At 36.8% G+C, this 18830-nt stretch overlaps 1 protein-coding gene across 1 annotated transcript in view; it reads left to right on the top strand.

Annotated features, from left to right (window-relative positions):
• LOC145668919 (protein shuttle craft-like) overlaps window positions 1–18830 on the top strand; it is a 73396-nt gene that overhangs the window by 48464 nt on the left and 6102 nt on the right. The window contains exons 8-11 of the mRNA XM_081737198.1: window positions 733–932; window positions 6340–6570; window positions 10794–10978; window positions 14668–14866. Of these exons, the coding sequence (XP_081593324.1) occupies window positions 733–932; window positions 6340–6570; window positions 10794–10978; window positions 14668–14866 (815 nt within the window). The remainder of the gene's footprint in view (window positions 1–732; window positions 933–6339; window positions 6571–10793; window positions 10979–14667; window positions 14867–18830) is intronic.

Below are 18830 nucleotides of genomic sequence, written 5' to 3'. Positions count from 1 at the left end.
AGGAACGCCGAAGCAGGATTTAAAAAGTACACATTAATCTCTTTTGATAAAGGCTTCATCAGATAGGGTGAGATAAGTAGTTGGAAGAAAGAAAAAAAGAGCATTATTCCAGTATATGTATATATTTAGTTCCAAGTACAGTAGTTGAATTCGTATGCTCAGCGTACGATAGATGTATAGATTTGATAAATAAAACCAATATAGTTAAAAATGTAATATTTCGGTGTATGTCGAAGGACTTATCGAAGATTAAAAAGGCAAGAAGGAAGAGATGAAAATGATAAAAACAAACATAGTGCACTTTCCTCCTTAATCGTTGACAACGTTGATTTAGAATGCCAGAAAGGTGGAGGAATAATGCGCAAATATGATGAGTAGTGTTAAAATACCAAAAAAAAGACGCATCATCAGGTAAGATCTTTTGACTCTCTTGGACGAAAGAAGAATTAGTACATTAATGCTTAAGAAGAAGAAGAAGAATTAAGAAATTGACTGGAATGGTTTGAGAAATTTCGAATACACTGTAAAATCTCCGCTAACTTAATAATGTGACCAGAGTACAAACTTGTAAACCTGTGCTCCATATAAGCTCTCTACCTCTCTACTACATATCCATTGGGTCTGAGAAGTTTGATAGAAGTAGTTTGCTTTGAATCATTTGTAAACAATTTACACAAATTGTGTTTGTTTCCCATAAAGAATTATCTGTCATGTGCATTGATGTTATTTCAGGTTTTGAAGAACTATATTGTGAGTGTGGAGCAAGTGTTCGATATCCTCCTGTGCCATGTGGGACCAAACCTCCGGAGTGTTCACAGCCATGCCCTCGGCGCCATGCGTGTGATCATCCAGTCCTTCATAGTTGTCACAGTGAACTTACGTGTCCCCCCTGTACTGTGCTCACGGAGAAATGGTGTCATGGAAACCATGAGGTAACTACCTAACTATGGCCGTTCTATCTCGGGCTCTAATAGCTATATAAAGAAGAGCGTTGGAATCCACACTGCCTCAATGAACCGTCATTTTCCCATCTTTAAGTAGCTGTTATTCTGAAACCAGATAATATTGTAACTAAAGATCTCCTGGTTCGACTGAATTCTTCTATAGTGCATTGTTTCGTCTGTGCAAAGTGCCTTCCATTAAAACCAAGACGGAATGGCAAGATAGTTGCATGTAATTAGTTGTCAGAATCATGAGATAGGATTGCGTGCCTATATTAATTACTAATTGAGTTTTCGGCATATAATTGCTCAGTTCTTGCAATGTTTAAACATATTTCTCGCACAAGTCAATTTAATTTTAAATCATAGTAACTTAAGTAAAACATGTTAAATCCGTGAAATGTTTGGGATTGGAATTATCGTAAATGTTCTCATAGTTAAGAGACTAGATATGCGGGTTTGCTTAACATGGGGATTTACTTCATTGAAACATGATACTAAATAATGGAAATAACATTGACATTATTCTCTGTGATACTCAAATCTACAGGTACGGGAAATTCTCGGACAACCTGTAGGTATTTCATTATTCTCTTAGGTACGCACTGAAAAGTTCACTTATTGAGTTCTGCTGATGCGACGTGTATCTAATTTTCAGAGTATTAATCACTGTTCCTTGTTGACTGAGCTCTGTTATTTTTGTTACACTGAGTGACTCTTTATAAATAGCTCAATATTCTCAAAAAGTAAATATATTTACGTCCATTTGTAAAGAAATTACTGGAAAGAATACATCTCAACTTTTTATGAAATTCTTTCTGTTCCTAGTAGCAGTGCTCTTAAGGAAGATTCCCTGCTTACGGTTGTTGATCGAAAAATACTTTTTAAAAAAATCTTTTTAAATATAGTTTCAGGAGGTTTTGAATATGAAAAGTAATGGTATTATTTTCACGTGTATGAATCAAACCGTAATGCAGAAGTGAAAATAATAACTTGAAAGGGATATAGAATTGTTTCATAGTTAAATGGCCAGCGTTTTTGAGCTTTGTATGGGAGACCAGGGTTCCATTCCTGGTGAAAGTTTCAAGTTGCTTTGATCCGATGTTGAACGATAGCTATTCTGTTGAACGAAGTCATATAAATTCGATGCTGAAACATGTACATGAGTGTATGTGATGCGCAGTGGAAGGTTAGAGCAGGGATAGGGTAACCAGTTCCAGGGTGTCTTATCGGTCACGAAAGTTACGAAAAAGTCACGAAATCAGAAAACGATCATGGAAGTCACGAAATTTAGTTTTTGGGTTGTTTTTTGTACAAATTTAAGTAGAGACTGGAAAATTTTGTTCTATAAAACGTCAAAATTCATTGGCAAGAATGTCTATGGTCGGCTTTAGACGCTACCAAGTCGCAAGCAAGACACACTTCTATCGCATGCATGAAAGATTCAATGAGGAACATGAAAGACAAAACAAAATCAAAATGAAAGCAGAATATCTTAATGAATTGGAGAAGAAAAGGATATTGTTACAACAGACCGAAGAGGAAGTTGAAGCACTTCAGAAGATCAAAAAAACTCGAAAAAAGGTTAAAACAATATTAGCCAACTTAAAAGAGAGTATAACGATACTATTATATATACTCCTTAAACAATCCTCGTATATACACCCGAGCAGCGAGGCAGAATTCTTGGAAATTAAAAACTATGAAGTTTTCGTCTCACAAGTGTTTCCATGTGTGTGTGTGTGTCGTTGCTCGCCCACTTGTCTCTTCGCATAGCCTAATTTGGAAGAATTCGTCACAGCGTTTCTTTCTCCCCACTCTTGTACAATCCGCGGCAAAAAACCTGCAACATGAGCATATAAGTTTATTGTGAAATGACGAAGTCTTTTGCTCCGAAATAAGTGTGCACGGGAGGGGGCCGAGGTTTATCCTGGCGTGATTCGTTCCACTTAGACGTTATGGTCATTCCCTGTGCTATTAGGCGTAGTTTCACAAACTTACATCCTCATGTTGCAGGTTTTTTGCCGCGCATTGTACAAGTTGAGCTGCAGAGCAATGGACTACATTTTATAATTTGCATATTTTATATCAATCTGTAATTATTCATTTCATTTTCTGTTTAAGCGTAATCAATATACTTTTAATAACGCAGTAACTAACCAATCAGTTCCTATCAGAGGAGCAACTACCTAAAAAAGTAACTGTTTTATGGGAAATATTTTTGTTCTAACAGTGTATTCATACGCGTCCGTTGTGTGGCAGAAGAGTAGTGCTCACACAAAGCGCGAACAGTGGGATTTCTGACGTGCTTCTAACAAAAATCTATTCTTTTGTGATTCTAGTGTAACGAATATATCATGAAATAATTGATTTTACTTTCCTAAAACGCTGCAGTTCATTTAGTGTTGTCGATTTAGTTCAAAATGCATTTTGGAAGAAATAACGCCTGGCGAGCGTAAAAGAGGAATTATTCTTTCAGTGGAGCTGTACTTTCCCGATTAACAGTGGAATGATAACCTACAAGGAGAAACCAGTTAACGCAATGGAACAGAACTTTCTCACTCTGAATGGATAAGTTTTTTCATCGTGGATTGTGCTTACATTTTTTGAATATCCGACCCTCAATACCGTAAGCAAATGCATGACGCGGGCAGTGCGATTGATGATAATATTCGCGCGCGATCACCGGTAATTACTCTCACCGACATTGAGTATTTTCTTTGTGTGAAATCAAAGTTGTGTTCATAAAGTATTAGTGCTTAAAATAAATTAATGTCTCCTACGTCATTTTAATCTTTTCGTCCTATTAAAATCTGTATTTGCTGTGAAAATCAAGTAGGTTAAGTTCAACAAGTTATGTGAATAATGTTATTTATGTGGTTAATATGTGGTTTAATTTATTTATTATCGAAATCTATTCGTGATATCTTAGCAAAGGATAGATATTCCAAGTAAGCTCTGAACGTGCTTGTGTGGATTCTATGTTAAGTTGTCTACCACTATAATTTACCTATACAAACATTGAGTGTTCACGTTAATTACGTTTTACTTCTGTGGATTTCTCCCGAGGTTACGATAGACGTGGTAGATAACCGGACCATAGATATATGAGATTTTTCTACTATGAAGTTCAATGTACGGCTGTAATTACACCGCGAAGTCCCGTCAGTGACGGTGGGTATCCTGATTAGACCTTAGTCTCCATCATGTCTTGACGTTCCCTCACAGGAACATACCGGTTCGAATCCCAGTCTTCTAGTATATCTTGACATCCAAACCCGAGCTACCGTCGTAAGAGATAGAATCCAACAGCACAACTGTTTACAATCAGTGTGACACATTTAAAGGATTGCTAAGGATTTGTCAATTTGTGTATTTAGGTATGTAATCTTAAGATTATTGGATTTTATGAGTGTTAATTACCGAACAAAACAGACTATATACACTGAATATACTGGAAATGATGTGAGAAGACACCAGGTTTTTATTGCTCCAGGGAACAGCTTTCGAAAGTAGAGATAAGTGCTAAAGAATATACGTACATTTATTCGTTTTCAAATGTTACGAAATTTTATGGTTTGGTAAAGAAAAGATCACGAAATTTCATTTTGGAATTTTACTAGACACCCTGAGTTCTGCTCCCTGTGGTTTGAGTACATGGAAAGCTGGAAATTGTGTTGGAGGGAGGGAATAGATTGACAAGGTTACCATATATCTAAACAAGACTCCTATTTATAATACAAAAAACACGTCAGTCTGTAACACTAATTCCTAATAGTACACAGTTAAGCTAATAAAATGTCGCTACTTGGCACTACCTGTCCCCTTTACCTGTTAACAAAAGATACTGCTAGCATACATGCAATTTGGTCATTTAAAACTATTACGCGATTTAATTGCAATTTAGAAACCGGATTGTTTCAATTTAAATATTTCAAAATAAGAAAGGACCATAATCATAGATGTAAGCATTAATATTAATATTTGTCTATTTCTGCAGTACTATATTTCCAATCAATTTAAAATGTAATGTCTCAGTTTAATTATTTGAAACTGGATCTTGATTATACTGAGCATGAACGTGATTTTCTGTTTATTATTAGAGCAAGTAAAGTTAGAGTTTTAATTAAGCACAGTTTTAACGTACAGTGTGTAGAGATCCGAAAGCTTGGGCGCAAAACTTCACTTACACACGTTAGCCTATAGTCCTATGATATAAGGATCTCTACACATCTTGAGCCAACAAGCCGGATCCGTACTAAAACTCTTAATTAATTAAAAATTTGAGATAGTTAATTTCGTTGTATTAGTTGAAAAATGTAGTACATTGAAGTGGCCAATATCAGTTAAACTTGAAAGTATTGGACCGTGGCGATTCTATCTGATTTTCAGTAAGTTTTCGTTCAGATTCTGCACAGAATGTCAGAAAATTAAGGTATAATAATATGAACTTAATTGCTAAGTAAATTCTGTAAATACAAGTGTTTGAAAATAATGCAAGCTTGAGTAGAAATCATGTCGTTGCTACTGCTCCGAAACCAAGTCAGCGGTAAAAGCGACTGAGTTAAACAATAAGGATAGTTTGATCAAATTACTAAGAAAGTAAATTATTAGATTTTGGGTCTTACAAATTTTAATGTACAAATAATAAGGTATTACAGTAGACTCGCGATTGTCTGAGGTAATTGGGACCGAATCTATGACGACGTATGGAGAGACAGGTACAGTAGTACGTTATTAGGTATATAAAACACACACACACACATATATATATATATATATATATATATATATATATATATATATATATATATATATATATATAGGAATTGTTTATTACAGTATATTAACATTTATAAAAATCCAATATTTTTACATACATACAATGAAATGAAAATTTTTTTGAGGTTTACGTCCCACGATTATGTCAGCTAGGCTAAAGGAGACGGTAATTATGAGAAATAAATGAAATAATGGAATGAAAAAGTGGGAGGAAACGGGAGAACCCCGAGGAAACCCACGCACGGTGTTTGTCCACCACAAATTTCACTTGGCAGGAGGAGCATACAGTACCATACGAAACTTATTTCTTGAAATAGTCAATAATTGTTTTCTAGGACACCTTTTCACTTCTCTTTGATTCTGCGATGTTATAGCGATATATGATGACAGCAAACGATAGAACTGGAAGATTTGGATTCGACAAGAGACTGTGTGTGTGTGCCATCTCTTACAACTAATTTTGTTTTTTGAAGACTGCCTTGGTTAATCGGGATTCGGATAAAGACGAGTCTAGTCATAGATGTGAAATACATATTGTGAACGAAGTTACTAATGAGTTTTGTCATTTTGTCTTAGGTGATGCGTGCCTATTAACTTCGTTATCCTTTTATTTCAGCTTAGGAAAAATGTGCCTTGTCATCAAACGGAGATATCGTGTGGTCTTCCATGTAACAAAGATCTTCCCTGCGGAAGACACAAGTGCATTCAGATATGCCACAAGGGAGAATGTTTGAAAGAGGGTCAGATTTGCCAGCAGCCGTGCACGAAACCCAGGCAGATGTGTGGTCATGCGTGTGGAAGTCCATGTCATGATGGCACTTGCCCAGACACCCCATGCAAGGAAATGGTAAGGAATGTTATCTTCAGTATTTTCATTTTTAAGGTGAACCTTTAAACAATTTTAATTCTGCATGAAATGGGAAAAATAAGCAATAAGTTAACAATTGTCTTTAAAAATAATGTATGCCCGTGTGCTGCTATTTAGAAGCGAAATTAACTTGTAACATGCCGTTGTGTGTTGTGATTATTTAAAAAGTTGACAGGTACGTATCGTAATACAGTGGACTGTCTCGAGCGCATTATATTTAGGCGTACTCTTCCAAGACACTAAAATTCTTCTGTGTTACTGTCTAACGTGCTTCCTTTTTTTGTGCACTCGATTTCGATTCCTGGTAGACTTGCTTTCTCGACCACAAAACATAGTAGTGGCTTGTCTCGTTCTTTAAGCAGCATGTCCCGTTAAGTCAACTGAAGATATTAATATTGTTTGGGAATCGTAAATTATTGGTCTTAATCTACTGAAAATATTTTGTGAAAAGTATATTAAATCTGTCGTATAGTGGAGATTTCGTTGTCTGATTAATGCGCATGTCGACGAAGTGCAATTTTTTGATAAAAATGAAAATTTTTTTAGATGAAGAAAAAAGAACTTGGGACTGCTTAACGTCTATTCGTTATTTAGTGTGTGTTTCAGGAAAGAAAGATCTCGTAACTAACTCACCCTATGACTTATGAAACCTGGAGTTCAATGCTGCGTTCACGAAAGCTCTGTATTGATTTCTGTCCTTAGCCAACTGGATCCACTTTCTACTTCGTATTCCTGTTTCTGCGAGATCCATTTTAATATTGTCCTCCATCTGCGCCTATCTTCTCAGTGGTCGTTTTTTGATTAGTTTTGCAGTTAAAACTTTGAAAGCGTTCCTACTTTTTTCCATTCTGGCTACATAACCTGCCTACCTGAGTCTCCTAGATTTGATAATCCTAGCAATGTTAGGTAAACAGTATAAATCATGCAGTTCATTGTTATGAGGTTTCCACCATTCCTTATTCCCGTTACTTTTGGTTCGAGTATTCGTCTCAGGATTTTATTCTCAAATACTTTGTTTACGTTTTTCCCTCAGAGTAAGCGACCATGTTTCGCAACCATACAGCACAACAGGCGTGATTATGCTTTTATATATTTTAAGTTTCACATTCCTTGACAGAATTCGCGACGACAAAAGATTTGAACTGAATAATAACACTAACTTCCTGCTTTCAGCTGAAATCTAATTTCCTAATTTCTTCATAGATATGGTTTTGATCTGTTTTCTGTGCATTTCTTTCTGTTCTCCTTCCATCCCCTGTCAGTTTACATCATACGGCATAACCTGGTGAATAAACATCAGCTCTAGGCCCTACTTGCTATCTTCGATTTTCTTCTAGCGTGCTCCAGAACAACGTTGAATTATAAAGTCGTAAGCCCTTCTAAAAACAATAAATAGTTGATGTACTGGGGTATTGTATTCCCACTTCTTTTCGAGTACTTGTTGAATGGTAAATATTTGGTCGATAGTTGATCGATTTCACCTAAATCCGCACTGATAATCTCTAATAAGTTCGTCTGCGTGTGGGGTGAATCTTGCTCATAGGATGTTTGAGAGGATTTTATAGAATGTCGACAGAAGAGAAATGCCTCGATAATTATTACAATCAGTTTTATCGCCTTTTTTGTGAATTAGAACAACGATTGATTCTTTCCACTCTTGGGGCATTTCCTCGTTTCCGAGTAGCAGAACGAGTTTGTGTATCTTGTTCCACAATTTTTTCCCTTCAGCTAAAATTAACTCAGCTGAAATTTCGTCTGCAGCCGAGATTTATATTTCTTTAATTTCTTTATAGCGATTTCCACTTTAGTTCGGTTAGGCTCTGGAATATTCGATTCTACTGTGTGCATTTCCCTTTCTCCACGAACAGTAGATTTTGGCAGCGTGTTAAGCAAATCGTCAAAAGAAATCTATCTATTCAAGATGCTGTTCTGTATTAGTGAGAATTGTTCCTTCGGCTTTAATATATAATAGCGAGATTGATAGTCTTTCTTAAATTCGTGGATGCCCCTACAGATGTCTGGATGTTTTTATTTTTCCTTTTATCTTCAAGTTGATTAATTTTAGCTTTCAAATAATCGCATTTCTTTGTTCTAAAGGTTTTGTAAGTTTCCCCCCTGATGTTAACGAAACTTTCTGTAGTCATTTTGTTCGGATTTTGTAGCCAACGCAGTTTTGCTTGTTCTCTTTTCGTTGCTAGTTTAGTGCATTCCGCTTCAAACCGTGGTTTATTCCTATATATTTCCGCGTGCCACAATTTTTCTTTTGCTGAAATCTTAATGCTATTCCTAATTTCAACCCAAGAATGCACCAATGCTATTCCTAAGTTCCTCCACACGAATGCATTCCGAAACTTCTGAAACGGAGAATCTATTCAACAGTTCAATCTGGTATTCCTGTTTCGCCTGGCCAGTCTCTTAACTTCTTTAAATTAAACCTCTCTGTTTCCAGATATTGAATATTTCCTTTATTCAACGATAATCTCTATCGTATTGTTGCTACCGGGTAGTGATGAGTGTCACAGTCAGTTCCTCTGAACGACCGAACATCAGTTATGCTAGACTGTCTTCTATCTAGTAAAACGTGATCTATTTGATCATATGATTTTCCATCTGGTGAACTCCACGTATATTTATGAATATTGTGATGTGGAAATTTTGTTACTCTTCACGGTAAGCTTACTCTTCAGGATAACGTTTGACGGATATTGAAAAATTCACTAGTCTGATGCCGTTGTCATTACTTTCGTTATGAAGACTTTTTTTTTTCCCTATAATCGGTTTGAAAATGTCCTCTCGTCCTACCTTCGCATTGAAATCCCCTAATAGAATTTTCATATGGTGTCGCAGGTGTTGGTCAAATACACGTTCTACTACTTCGTGAATAGTCTCTCGTATCTCGTCATCCTTATCTTCTGTTGGGGTATGTACACTCAGAGCAGTAATGTCATACCACCGACCCTTAAGAATAATAAAATAAAAGTATGTCATTAACAAATTTAACCCGTTTAATTGCTGATTTATTTGATTGTGAACGAGATTTGTTCTCAGTTGTTGATTTTTATTTCCATCCCATCCAACTTCCTGAACTTCTACTAGGTCCATCGTATATTTCTCTAGCTCATTCGTTAGGATTTTAACGCACCTGCTCTATAAAGAGTTCTTATATTTCTTGTTCTAAATCTTATATCCGATCGTGTCAAGTATCAGTCGTGGTCCGAGGCTTTTCTGTATGTTTCTCGACAAGTGCTTTTTTTTTTTTTTTTTTTTTTTACAGGAGGAGTTTGTTAGCCTCACAAGCCCCCTAACGGGAGGACCACCCCTTTGTCGTCCTGCGACTGCTTATTCAATATATATTCACAGCTAACTTCCATACATACAGAGGCCTTTCCCACGATCCACAATTTGAGGACGCGCCATGCCTTGGTGACAAGAGCCCACGTTACACAAAGGAAGATCTTATAGTTATTCTCACAGTCCCAGGTTAAACACGATGCAAAGTACCTTAAATAAATCTTCGGATTCTCTGTTTAAGAATTTTATACAAGTACAGGAAGTAACAAAATTTACCTGTTCAAAGACTTGAGGTAAAGAATATGACATTATGGTACTTTCATTTTTGTCAGATATGCTCTTGGTCCATACAGAGTTTAAAAACCACTATATAGATCGAACTAAAGCTTTTTTTTTTTTTTTTTTTTTTTTTTTTTTTTTTTTTTTCTCTTTTCTCTCAGGCGATATAGAAGTTCATCTTACTGATCTTTTCAATATTTGGGAGTACTTCAAGTAAGGTTTTTACTTTTAGATTTATAAACGCCTCCTCTTTCTTTCTAAAGCCGAAAGTAAAGTATGTACTACATGTGATTGCTCATAACTTGATAAAATATATAGGTTTGTTTCAATGTATAACATTAGCATATGTTGTAAATTATTAAGAACTTGATTTTTAAAGCTGGATATACTTAAAAAGTTCAATTTTAATCGGGCTGGGAAGGTCTGTAATTCAGAAACTATATATGATGATTTTAGAACTAGTCTTCTGGAATGTCAAAATTCCATAATACATTTTTTCCTATGGCGTGTAGAGTGTTTTCTACTGTCATAGTTTTTTATTTTTTTCTCCATCTACGACACTGAATTAAACAAGAAGTCTGTCTATATCATTATGCATATATTGTTTTTTTTTTTTTTTTTTTTTTTCGTAGGTAAAAGTGACCTGTGAATGTGGCCACCGTAGTATGACTAAAAGTTGTTCTGAGAACGAGCGAGAGTATCAGCGGATAGCAACTTCGTTACTTGCTTCTAAGATGGCTGACATGCAACTTGGGCATTCTGTTGACATAGGAGACCTGATCAGTAACCCTGCTACAAGGAAAGAAGCTTTAAAAACGTAAGTATAAAAAGCAACAAGGTCGAAATAAACTTCGTGTGTTTTGGTTGGCAGAGTTCAAGGGAGCGAGAGGCCTCATAATCGTCCGAACCTATGTATAATTACTGATTTTGTATATTTGAAATATATTTGAACTACTCAAAGTACAAATGAATGATATAATTTCAATGTTAAATCGGAAAATGAGTTTGCTCTGGCGGCTGTGCAAGGCAAATAACATTCTACGAAAATAAAGAACAAGACTTACGTTATTTTTCCACATAAAAACTAGGGACATTGATGCATTAATCACATTGCTCTATAAAATTTAGAAGCCTCTTTTGGAAAAATTGCGTGTTGTGCTTACAGAAAAATGCCTTCACATCTGTCTTCACTTTGTCATTGATTCTAAAGTCTTCGGCAAGAGCCTCCATCAGTGCCGGAAAGAGATTGGCAAGGCGCTACCAACCGAGAGTGGCAAGATGGTTTTGCGTTTATGCCGCTGAATTTGGTGACGCATTGTTGTCCAAAAGGAGAACACCAGATGTCAGAAACTCAGTCCGCTTCCTGTGGATAGCGTACAGTTTAGTTTCGTCAGTATCAGATACTTTCTCCTTTGCCCCAGTTCGAAACACGTCTTCTTTCCATACTTGCCTGGCACAGAATGGGCCGCGTGTCATAATTTTCTGCTAACACTGCGATAACGCTATCTGCAGGGTCTTGTTCGTTTGTTACCAATGGTTCTCGGTTAAACTGAACTCTTTTTGCGCCATTGCTTTACGATTTCTCGGGGAGGGGAGGACAGGAAACTTATTTTCTGACTTCTCGTACATGGGAAAACATGAACGCTAGACTGGCAGAAAACAGTCTCTTGACAATGCAGCCCTAATTTTACGTAAATTGTAACAGCAATTACTCGACTTACGGGGCATTGAGATTAGAATTCACCAAAGCGTGTGTGCACTTGACCAGCGGTAAGATTTAACGTAATGATTGAATTATTTTATTTAATTCATGGCTATGCGGTTAGCGTATGACCCTTTGGCATCCCATGTTAAATTAGGTCCACGTCTCACATAGTTTCGCTTCTAAGAGAGTCGCTAAACTTTAAAAAAAAAAAAAAGCTTTTTTTATAAATACAATCGAGATACGTGAGAGTGCTTTCTCCTATCTGAAATAGGAAATTAACTACATTTCTTGTCTCTAAATGAGTGTGTTCCTGAGTTAAGGCCTAGCTAAATCATCTTCTCGCACTGGAAGCCCTCATTTGCCAAACATAGTTTTGTTTGTATGCGATAATTTCGAAACTCCTTAAGATAGATTGTAAGAACTTGAGACTGTTTGATGATTTAAGACCTATAGGCTTTAAACTGCCAGTCTTTCAGCACATTTTAAAGTAATTTTTGTGCTGGAATTCTGCGTATTTAAAAAAAAAAAACCTCTTATTTCATGCGTAAGGAAATCCAAGAATGGACTGTTACATGCAACTGCAAGTGTTAGAAAGGTGGAATATATTGCTTCTGAATGAGAAAGATTTAGTGCGTGATCCGTCAATGTGTTGTCTCTGTTCATGTGGAAAAGAGCTTTTTAAAATGTAAGAGCACCTATCGAGTAACTGACTCATAATCGTTCATTCAAGGAAACTTGCATATTATAATTACTTACAAGATGTTTGATTTTACTCATCTCCATCTTCCTTATAATTATTGTTACATATTGCACTGCAGAAAATGTAGGAGTTTACTTTAGTAATTGTTATCCTATAGTACTCAGATTTATTTAAGTTGAGAGAGAAACTATAATTGTAACAACGTATAAAACTTACAAATAGTGTGCATACGTTGTGTGTTAGAAACGTAGTGAGACTGTCAACACTGTGCACAAACCGACAATGCTGTTGCCTCCACCTTCACACAGTAGTTCGATTAACTCTTGCCATTGACTCAGTACAAGTTTGAACTTATTGCAATTGCTAGACTATTGTTGATAGCGTCTGAGGTGAAGTTTTGTTTGTGAGGTGCGTTACGAAAATGAAATGGCAAGAGCTTGGGCTATGTTGTGCCATTAAATTTTGTGTGAATCTTGGCTAGTCTGTTTCTGTGACTTACAAAATGTTACAAAGTGCTTATGGACAACTTTTCCTAACCAGGGCATAAGTGTTTAGGTGGCATAAATCCATTTTGGAAAGATCAAGAACAAGTGAAAGATGAACCTCATGCGGGAAAACTCAGTCTTAAAAACAAATTACAAGAATAATCAGTGGAGAGTTACAGGGGCGGACTGGGATGAAAATTTCACTGTGGAACAATTCCACCAACTGGCCCCTTTCAAAAAAAAGTAGCCCCCCTTTTTTTGTTATCCAATAATAATTTTTATAATTTTATATTTTTAAATTTACCCTTTTTAAATTAAAATACATAAACTATATTGTAAATGAATCTATATTCAATTCGAGATAGGTCTACTTTGTGCTTAGTATTCTCAATGTTCCTTTACCACACAATCGTCACAATACTACAGGTATTTTACTGTTTTAAGAGAAAGATTTTTTTTTTGGGGGGGGGGGGGGTTTTAGCTTTTTATTTTCAACTTCATACAAAACAAAATTTGTACACAAATTTACAAACGACCTTTTTACCGAGTCGCTCTTCTCTGAAACTCGAACATGTTCTAAGGGTTTCATCGTTTCCATTCCACGTTTACCTTCTTTCCATTGACTCGAGATAAAATATCGGTATAGACACATGATTCTTTTTACATTACAGCCCTTGCCTAAGCGTTATGCAAAATAAAGAACAGTGTTGTATTTCGAAAATGAAGGCCTATTACCTCAGGAAAGGAATTAATTTTTGAATTGGAAATTAAGAAATTAATTATTTTGACTTTTCAATAGGCCTACATTTTAAAAATATTTTACAGATATAGCCTACATCTTTTGATTTGGTCATATTTTACTGTCTGAAAGTCTTTTAGATCTACTGGCTCCTTGAAATTGTAATGGACCGGCCCCTATGGAAAGCTCCACAACTCCACTAGGCCCGTCCGCCTTCCCCCCTGGTGAGTTACATTACAGCTTGTTTACAATCCATCAACTTTTAAAGAATTTTGGCATGAGAAAAGTATACACCAAGATTGTTTCACAGAACTATGTTACATAGCAGTCTTCATCAGTGAAATTTTGGCAGAAAAAGTATGTTTGTGATTTCTCAACATCCCTATTCACTGGATCTCTGACCCTTTGGCTTCTTCCTCTTCCTCAAAAACCACGTGAAACCGCGCCACTTTGATACTTTGGATAATACCCAGAAGAGTGTGACCGGCGAGTTGAAAGGTATCCAGCAGAAATTTTGTAGCACTGCTGCGAAAAATGGGAACAACTCTATCATTGTGTAGCTGTCGAACCGGACCATTGTAAAGGGGATAACCTTGATTTCTAAAAATGATTAAATTCATTATTAAAAGAAAATCAGTCTCTACCTTTCTAACACACACTGTACGTTAGAAACCTACAATTCACATTGTGAAAATAAAATATGAAAATGAATGTGAACGGCGAACATACTTTATTTTTCTCACAATGTGAATTGTAGGTTTCATCATTAGAATTTAAATTCATATCTTATTTTCAATTTTAAAGAATATTAACTCATTTTTGTTGATTCTTGTCATATTTAAGAATTCCGTAATACAATATTGTTGTTCATTTTCAGGCTAGAATGTAATGAAGAGTGTCAGTTAATAGAACGAAACCGGAAATTGGCTCTTGGTCTTCAAATCCGTAATCCTGATCTTAGTAACAAGCTTCAACCTCGTTACTCCGATTTTATGAAGCAGTGGGCCAAGAAAGATGCTCGTTTTGTTCAGATGATTCATGAGAAATTGACGGAATTAGTCCAGTTAGCAAAACAGGTATGAGCTCCAACAATTTGTGGAAGTTTCATTTTGTAGTGATAGTTCCGTAGCACAATGGAAATTTTTTGAATTTCGAGATCTTACATTTTACGTCTAAAGGTGATTTTAGTATGTACATGTTAAGAAAAGTACATGTTCACGCATGTACAGAAATATTGAATTAAGTACTTATTTATTTCAGCTGTTTTAAATGCCAGCTATGTACGTCATGCAATGCTTTTGCCATTTATGTCAATTTTTCTGACGCAGCACATAGTCCAACACAGTGTACGGTCCCGCCTGAATGCATCACATCGGCTGGTTCTCGTAACTGTCTGACACTCAAAGACAATTCACTAACTTACGATTGCTGAAAAGATTTCCGCTACTGAGTCCAAGTGCCACATCAAACCGGCATATACTTTTACCTCAGTTTTTTTCATCTGCTACGAAATCTGTTCGTTCGCACAGAAAACAGATTGTTGATGTCAGCACTGATACATGTCATCTCTCTGTTGCGCCAGCAGTGAATACTGCGCAGCAGCTAACAATATCCATTGCTACTCAAATCATTTCCGTCTCCGGGACAATCTCAGCCGTGCAGACGGGGGACAGTTTTCTGACAGCTTTGGCTTTATACTAGACCCCCAGATTTCTGTTAATAAACATCTTGAGGCCTTTCACGCAAGTGTGGTCTGCTGCTAATGCCTCGATTCCATTGTTAGGTGGGGTGCTCGAAAACTTATTGTTCTTTGGTAGTCGAAAGAAATACGTCGAGCTATTCTTGCACGACTCTGAGCACTTCGCTTTATACGTGCTTGTACTGCTGACAATTTGGCAGTTCCTTCTCCGTGTTGGAACACGCCACTTGATTCAAGAAGAGAAAGAACATAACTTTCGCGAGTATGGTTCCAGTTTAATTGCACATAGTTCAATGCGTGCTGTTTGGTCCCAAGTTCTTACTCTTCAGGATTATTCCGCTTCAGTCGATGTTTCTGCGCTCCTTGTGCAAGACGAACTGATCACTAACCAAAAGCATATTGCCAATAAATTGGACAGCATTTTGCTGCTCTTTCTAGTTCGACAAATTATTTGCCTGACTTCCTACAAGTTAAAACACGAGCAGAACGTAGGCGCTTACAGTTTACGTCAGCAAACAATGAAAATTACAACTTCCTTTTTACTTCTGCTGAACTTAACTTCTGTTTCTGCTTTTAGTGCTTCAGTTCTGTCACTGACACTAGAAAGCACTACATCTGGACCAGATCCAATTCATTATACTATGCTTCGTAGTCTTCCTGTCACTGACTGACAACTTCTAAACCTCTATAATTGTATCTGGATTGGAGGATCCTCCCTGTTCCCTGACGTGAAGCTTATATTTTTCCTATCCTGAAACCAGGGAAATCGGCTACGTCACTCCTAGCTGCAGTTATAGACTAATTGTTTTAATCAATTGTTTATGGAAGTTATTGGATGAAATGATCAATGTACAGGTAGCATGGTATTTAGAAACTAACTACATGCTTTCCAGCCAATGATGTGGTTTCCGGAACCGCCGTTCCAGTACTGATCATCTTGTTCATCTTAAAATTGAAATCCAGGATACTTTTCGCTATCACCATCTTCTTTGATCTTCTGAAGGCTTATAACACTACTTGGCATTACGGAATTATACGTCAGCTACTTCTTTTGGCAGTAGGAGGCCATACGGGCTTCTTTCTACACCAGTTTTGGGAGATCGATATTTTCCAAATCCGATTAGAATCCTGACTCTTCAACCGCTTCTTGCAAGAAGATGGCATTCCACAAGATGGTGTCTTGCGTGTGGCTCTTAGCAGTAAATGTTGCTGTGATACAAATACTCACTTCTGTTCGTGGAATGTATGTGGATGACTTGGCAATTTATTGCCGCTCATGTAATCTGTGTTGCAGCTAAACAGCTCCAACTCATTCTGAGCAAGTTTCACGATGGTCAACGACCACTGGATTTACTTTTTCCATCGACAAGATTGTCCACTTTTGTCGCTTATGCAGCTGCGAATATCATCCAGATTTTTACCTGGGCCAATACGCTTGCCTTCTGTCGCAGCACCCGATTTCTAGGCCTTTAGTTTGATCACCGGTTGTCTTGGGCAGTCCATCTACAAGAGGTTAACTATCACTGTCTACGAGCACTCGTCTTTTAAAAGTGTTGTCTCATATTTCTTATGTTGGCGCATTTTTCTTCTATGACTTCTTTCTCAGTTCGTTCGAAGTTGGAGTATGGATGCATTGTAACTCAGCGCCGTCATCAGCTGATCTACTATTTTCTCATCTAAAATCAATGCCTCACTATCCTTCATCTTTTGCACTTGAAACGAGAGATCGCTACCAGCATTATCAAGCACGACTCAACACGATTAGACCTTTTGGAATTGGTGCTCTGGGACTTCTGGATGACCTTGCCGTTATGTCATGTTGGTTTTCTACCCGCAATCCCATGAAAGGTACTTCGTCCAGCTATTTCTTTACATCTGGTTCAGTATAAGGAGCCAAGCACTAGCCCACACGAATTTCAACGCGAATTTTGCTCCTCCTCACAGCAGTTTCAAGACTCCACTGTCTGTTTTTAATGATGGTTCCAGAGATTCTGATTCTGTTGGATGTATCTTCTAAGAACTACACATACTTATGGATTTAAATTACACACCTTCTCTTCAATATTCACATTATAGACTCGTTATGTCCATATATGTCATATATGCAGGATCTTAATCTGTTGTGACTCGCAAAGTGTCCTGAGTAGCCTTCTTGATATACAAAATAAATATCCTTTCGTCCAGTAAATCCTTCTATAATTAGTACGTACAAATATGTGAGGTGCAGCTCTTTCCGGTTCCGAGCCATGTTGGCATAGGTGGAATGAAGAGGTAGACCGTACAACGAAAGTTGTTGCCTATGAAGGAAGAGAAATTAATCTTCCCATACCCAGCACGAACCTGCGATCGCTATTCACTACTCAGTTGCATCAGTGCTGGCAGCTCGAATGGGATCAGGCTGTCACCAGCTCAAGATCTTCTCGATAGGAGGAACGAATTCTAACTCTATTTCACATTGGATATTCACACTTAAGACATGGATATCTACTTCGTGCCGAAGACCCACTATTGTGTATAGCCAGTGGAGAAAGACTAAGTATTCAAGATCTGCTTGTAAGTTGTCATAATGCTGGGCTTCGAGCTGACTTTGCCTTACCAGCAGGTGTATCAACACTAGTCGGAGATGACCACTGAACGACCTCTGAAGTTTTCGTTTCTTCGTCACCTCCATGTCCTATCCGCATTGAATTTCCCTAGGTTCATACTTAATTCATTTCTTGCTTCCTTCTATGTATTGTCCCCTGTCTGTTGTCACTAAAAGTACTTCTCATTTCTAGTTCAATTGGCAATCCCGACAAATATTTGACTTTCTATCTTTCATACTAACGGTTGCAGCGAAGTCCCGGCAAAAGAAGATTAATATCCCACTGTGTTACTAATGTTACCCTAATGCCTTTATCACTTTGTTTGCATATTTTCTATCTTACATTTTTCTTTCATAGCGGGCTTGTTATTGAATTTAGACATTAATGGGTGCAGAAAGACCTTTGGAGTATACACCCACTCCAATCTCTTGCTATGTTTTTGTTCACACTATCCAACAGACGTGCCATATTGAGGTTTTGACAGCCGCATTGAGATCTTCGCAACTTAATGTTTAAATATTTGATACTATTATTTGAAGGAACAGCTCGTGCGAGTATCTGTTCTTATAAAATATGTAAAGAGGTAAATTCTTCCATGCTTTTAGTTAAAAAAAAAAAAAAAAAAAAAAATTAAAATATTGTTTAAAAATGCTTTGGAATCCAAGGTTAGAAAATTATGTAATATTCTATATAAAAAAAATGAATGAATGTATTATGTTTTCGTCAATATTAGTACACTTTCCGTACAAGTTTGAT

The sequence above is a fragment of the Thermobia domestica genome, chromosome 13 (assembly GCF_964235325.1).
Source record: "Thermobia domestica chromosome 13, izTheDome1.hap1.1, whole genome shotgun sequence".
NCBI classification, from domain to species: Eukaryota; Metazoa; Arthropoda; class Insecta; order Zygentoma; family Lepismatidae; genus Thermobia; species Thermobia domestica.
The sequence above is the reverse complement of the archived record's forward strand: the minus strand, read 5'-3'. Positions and strand labels throughout refer to the sequence as shown.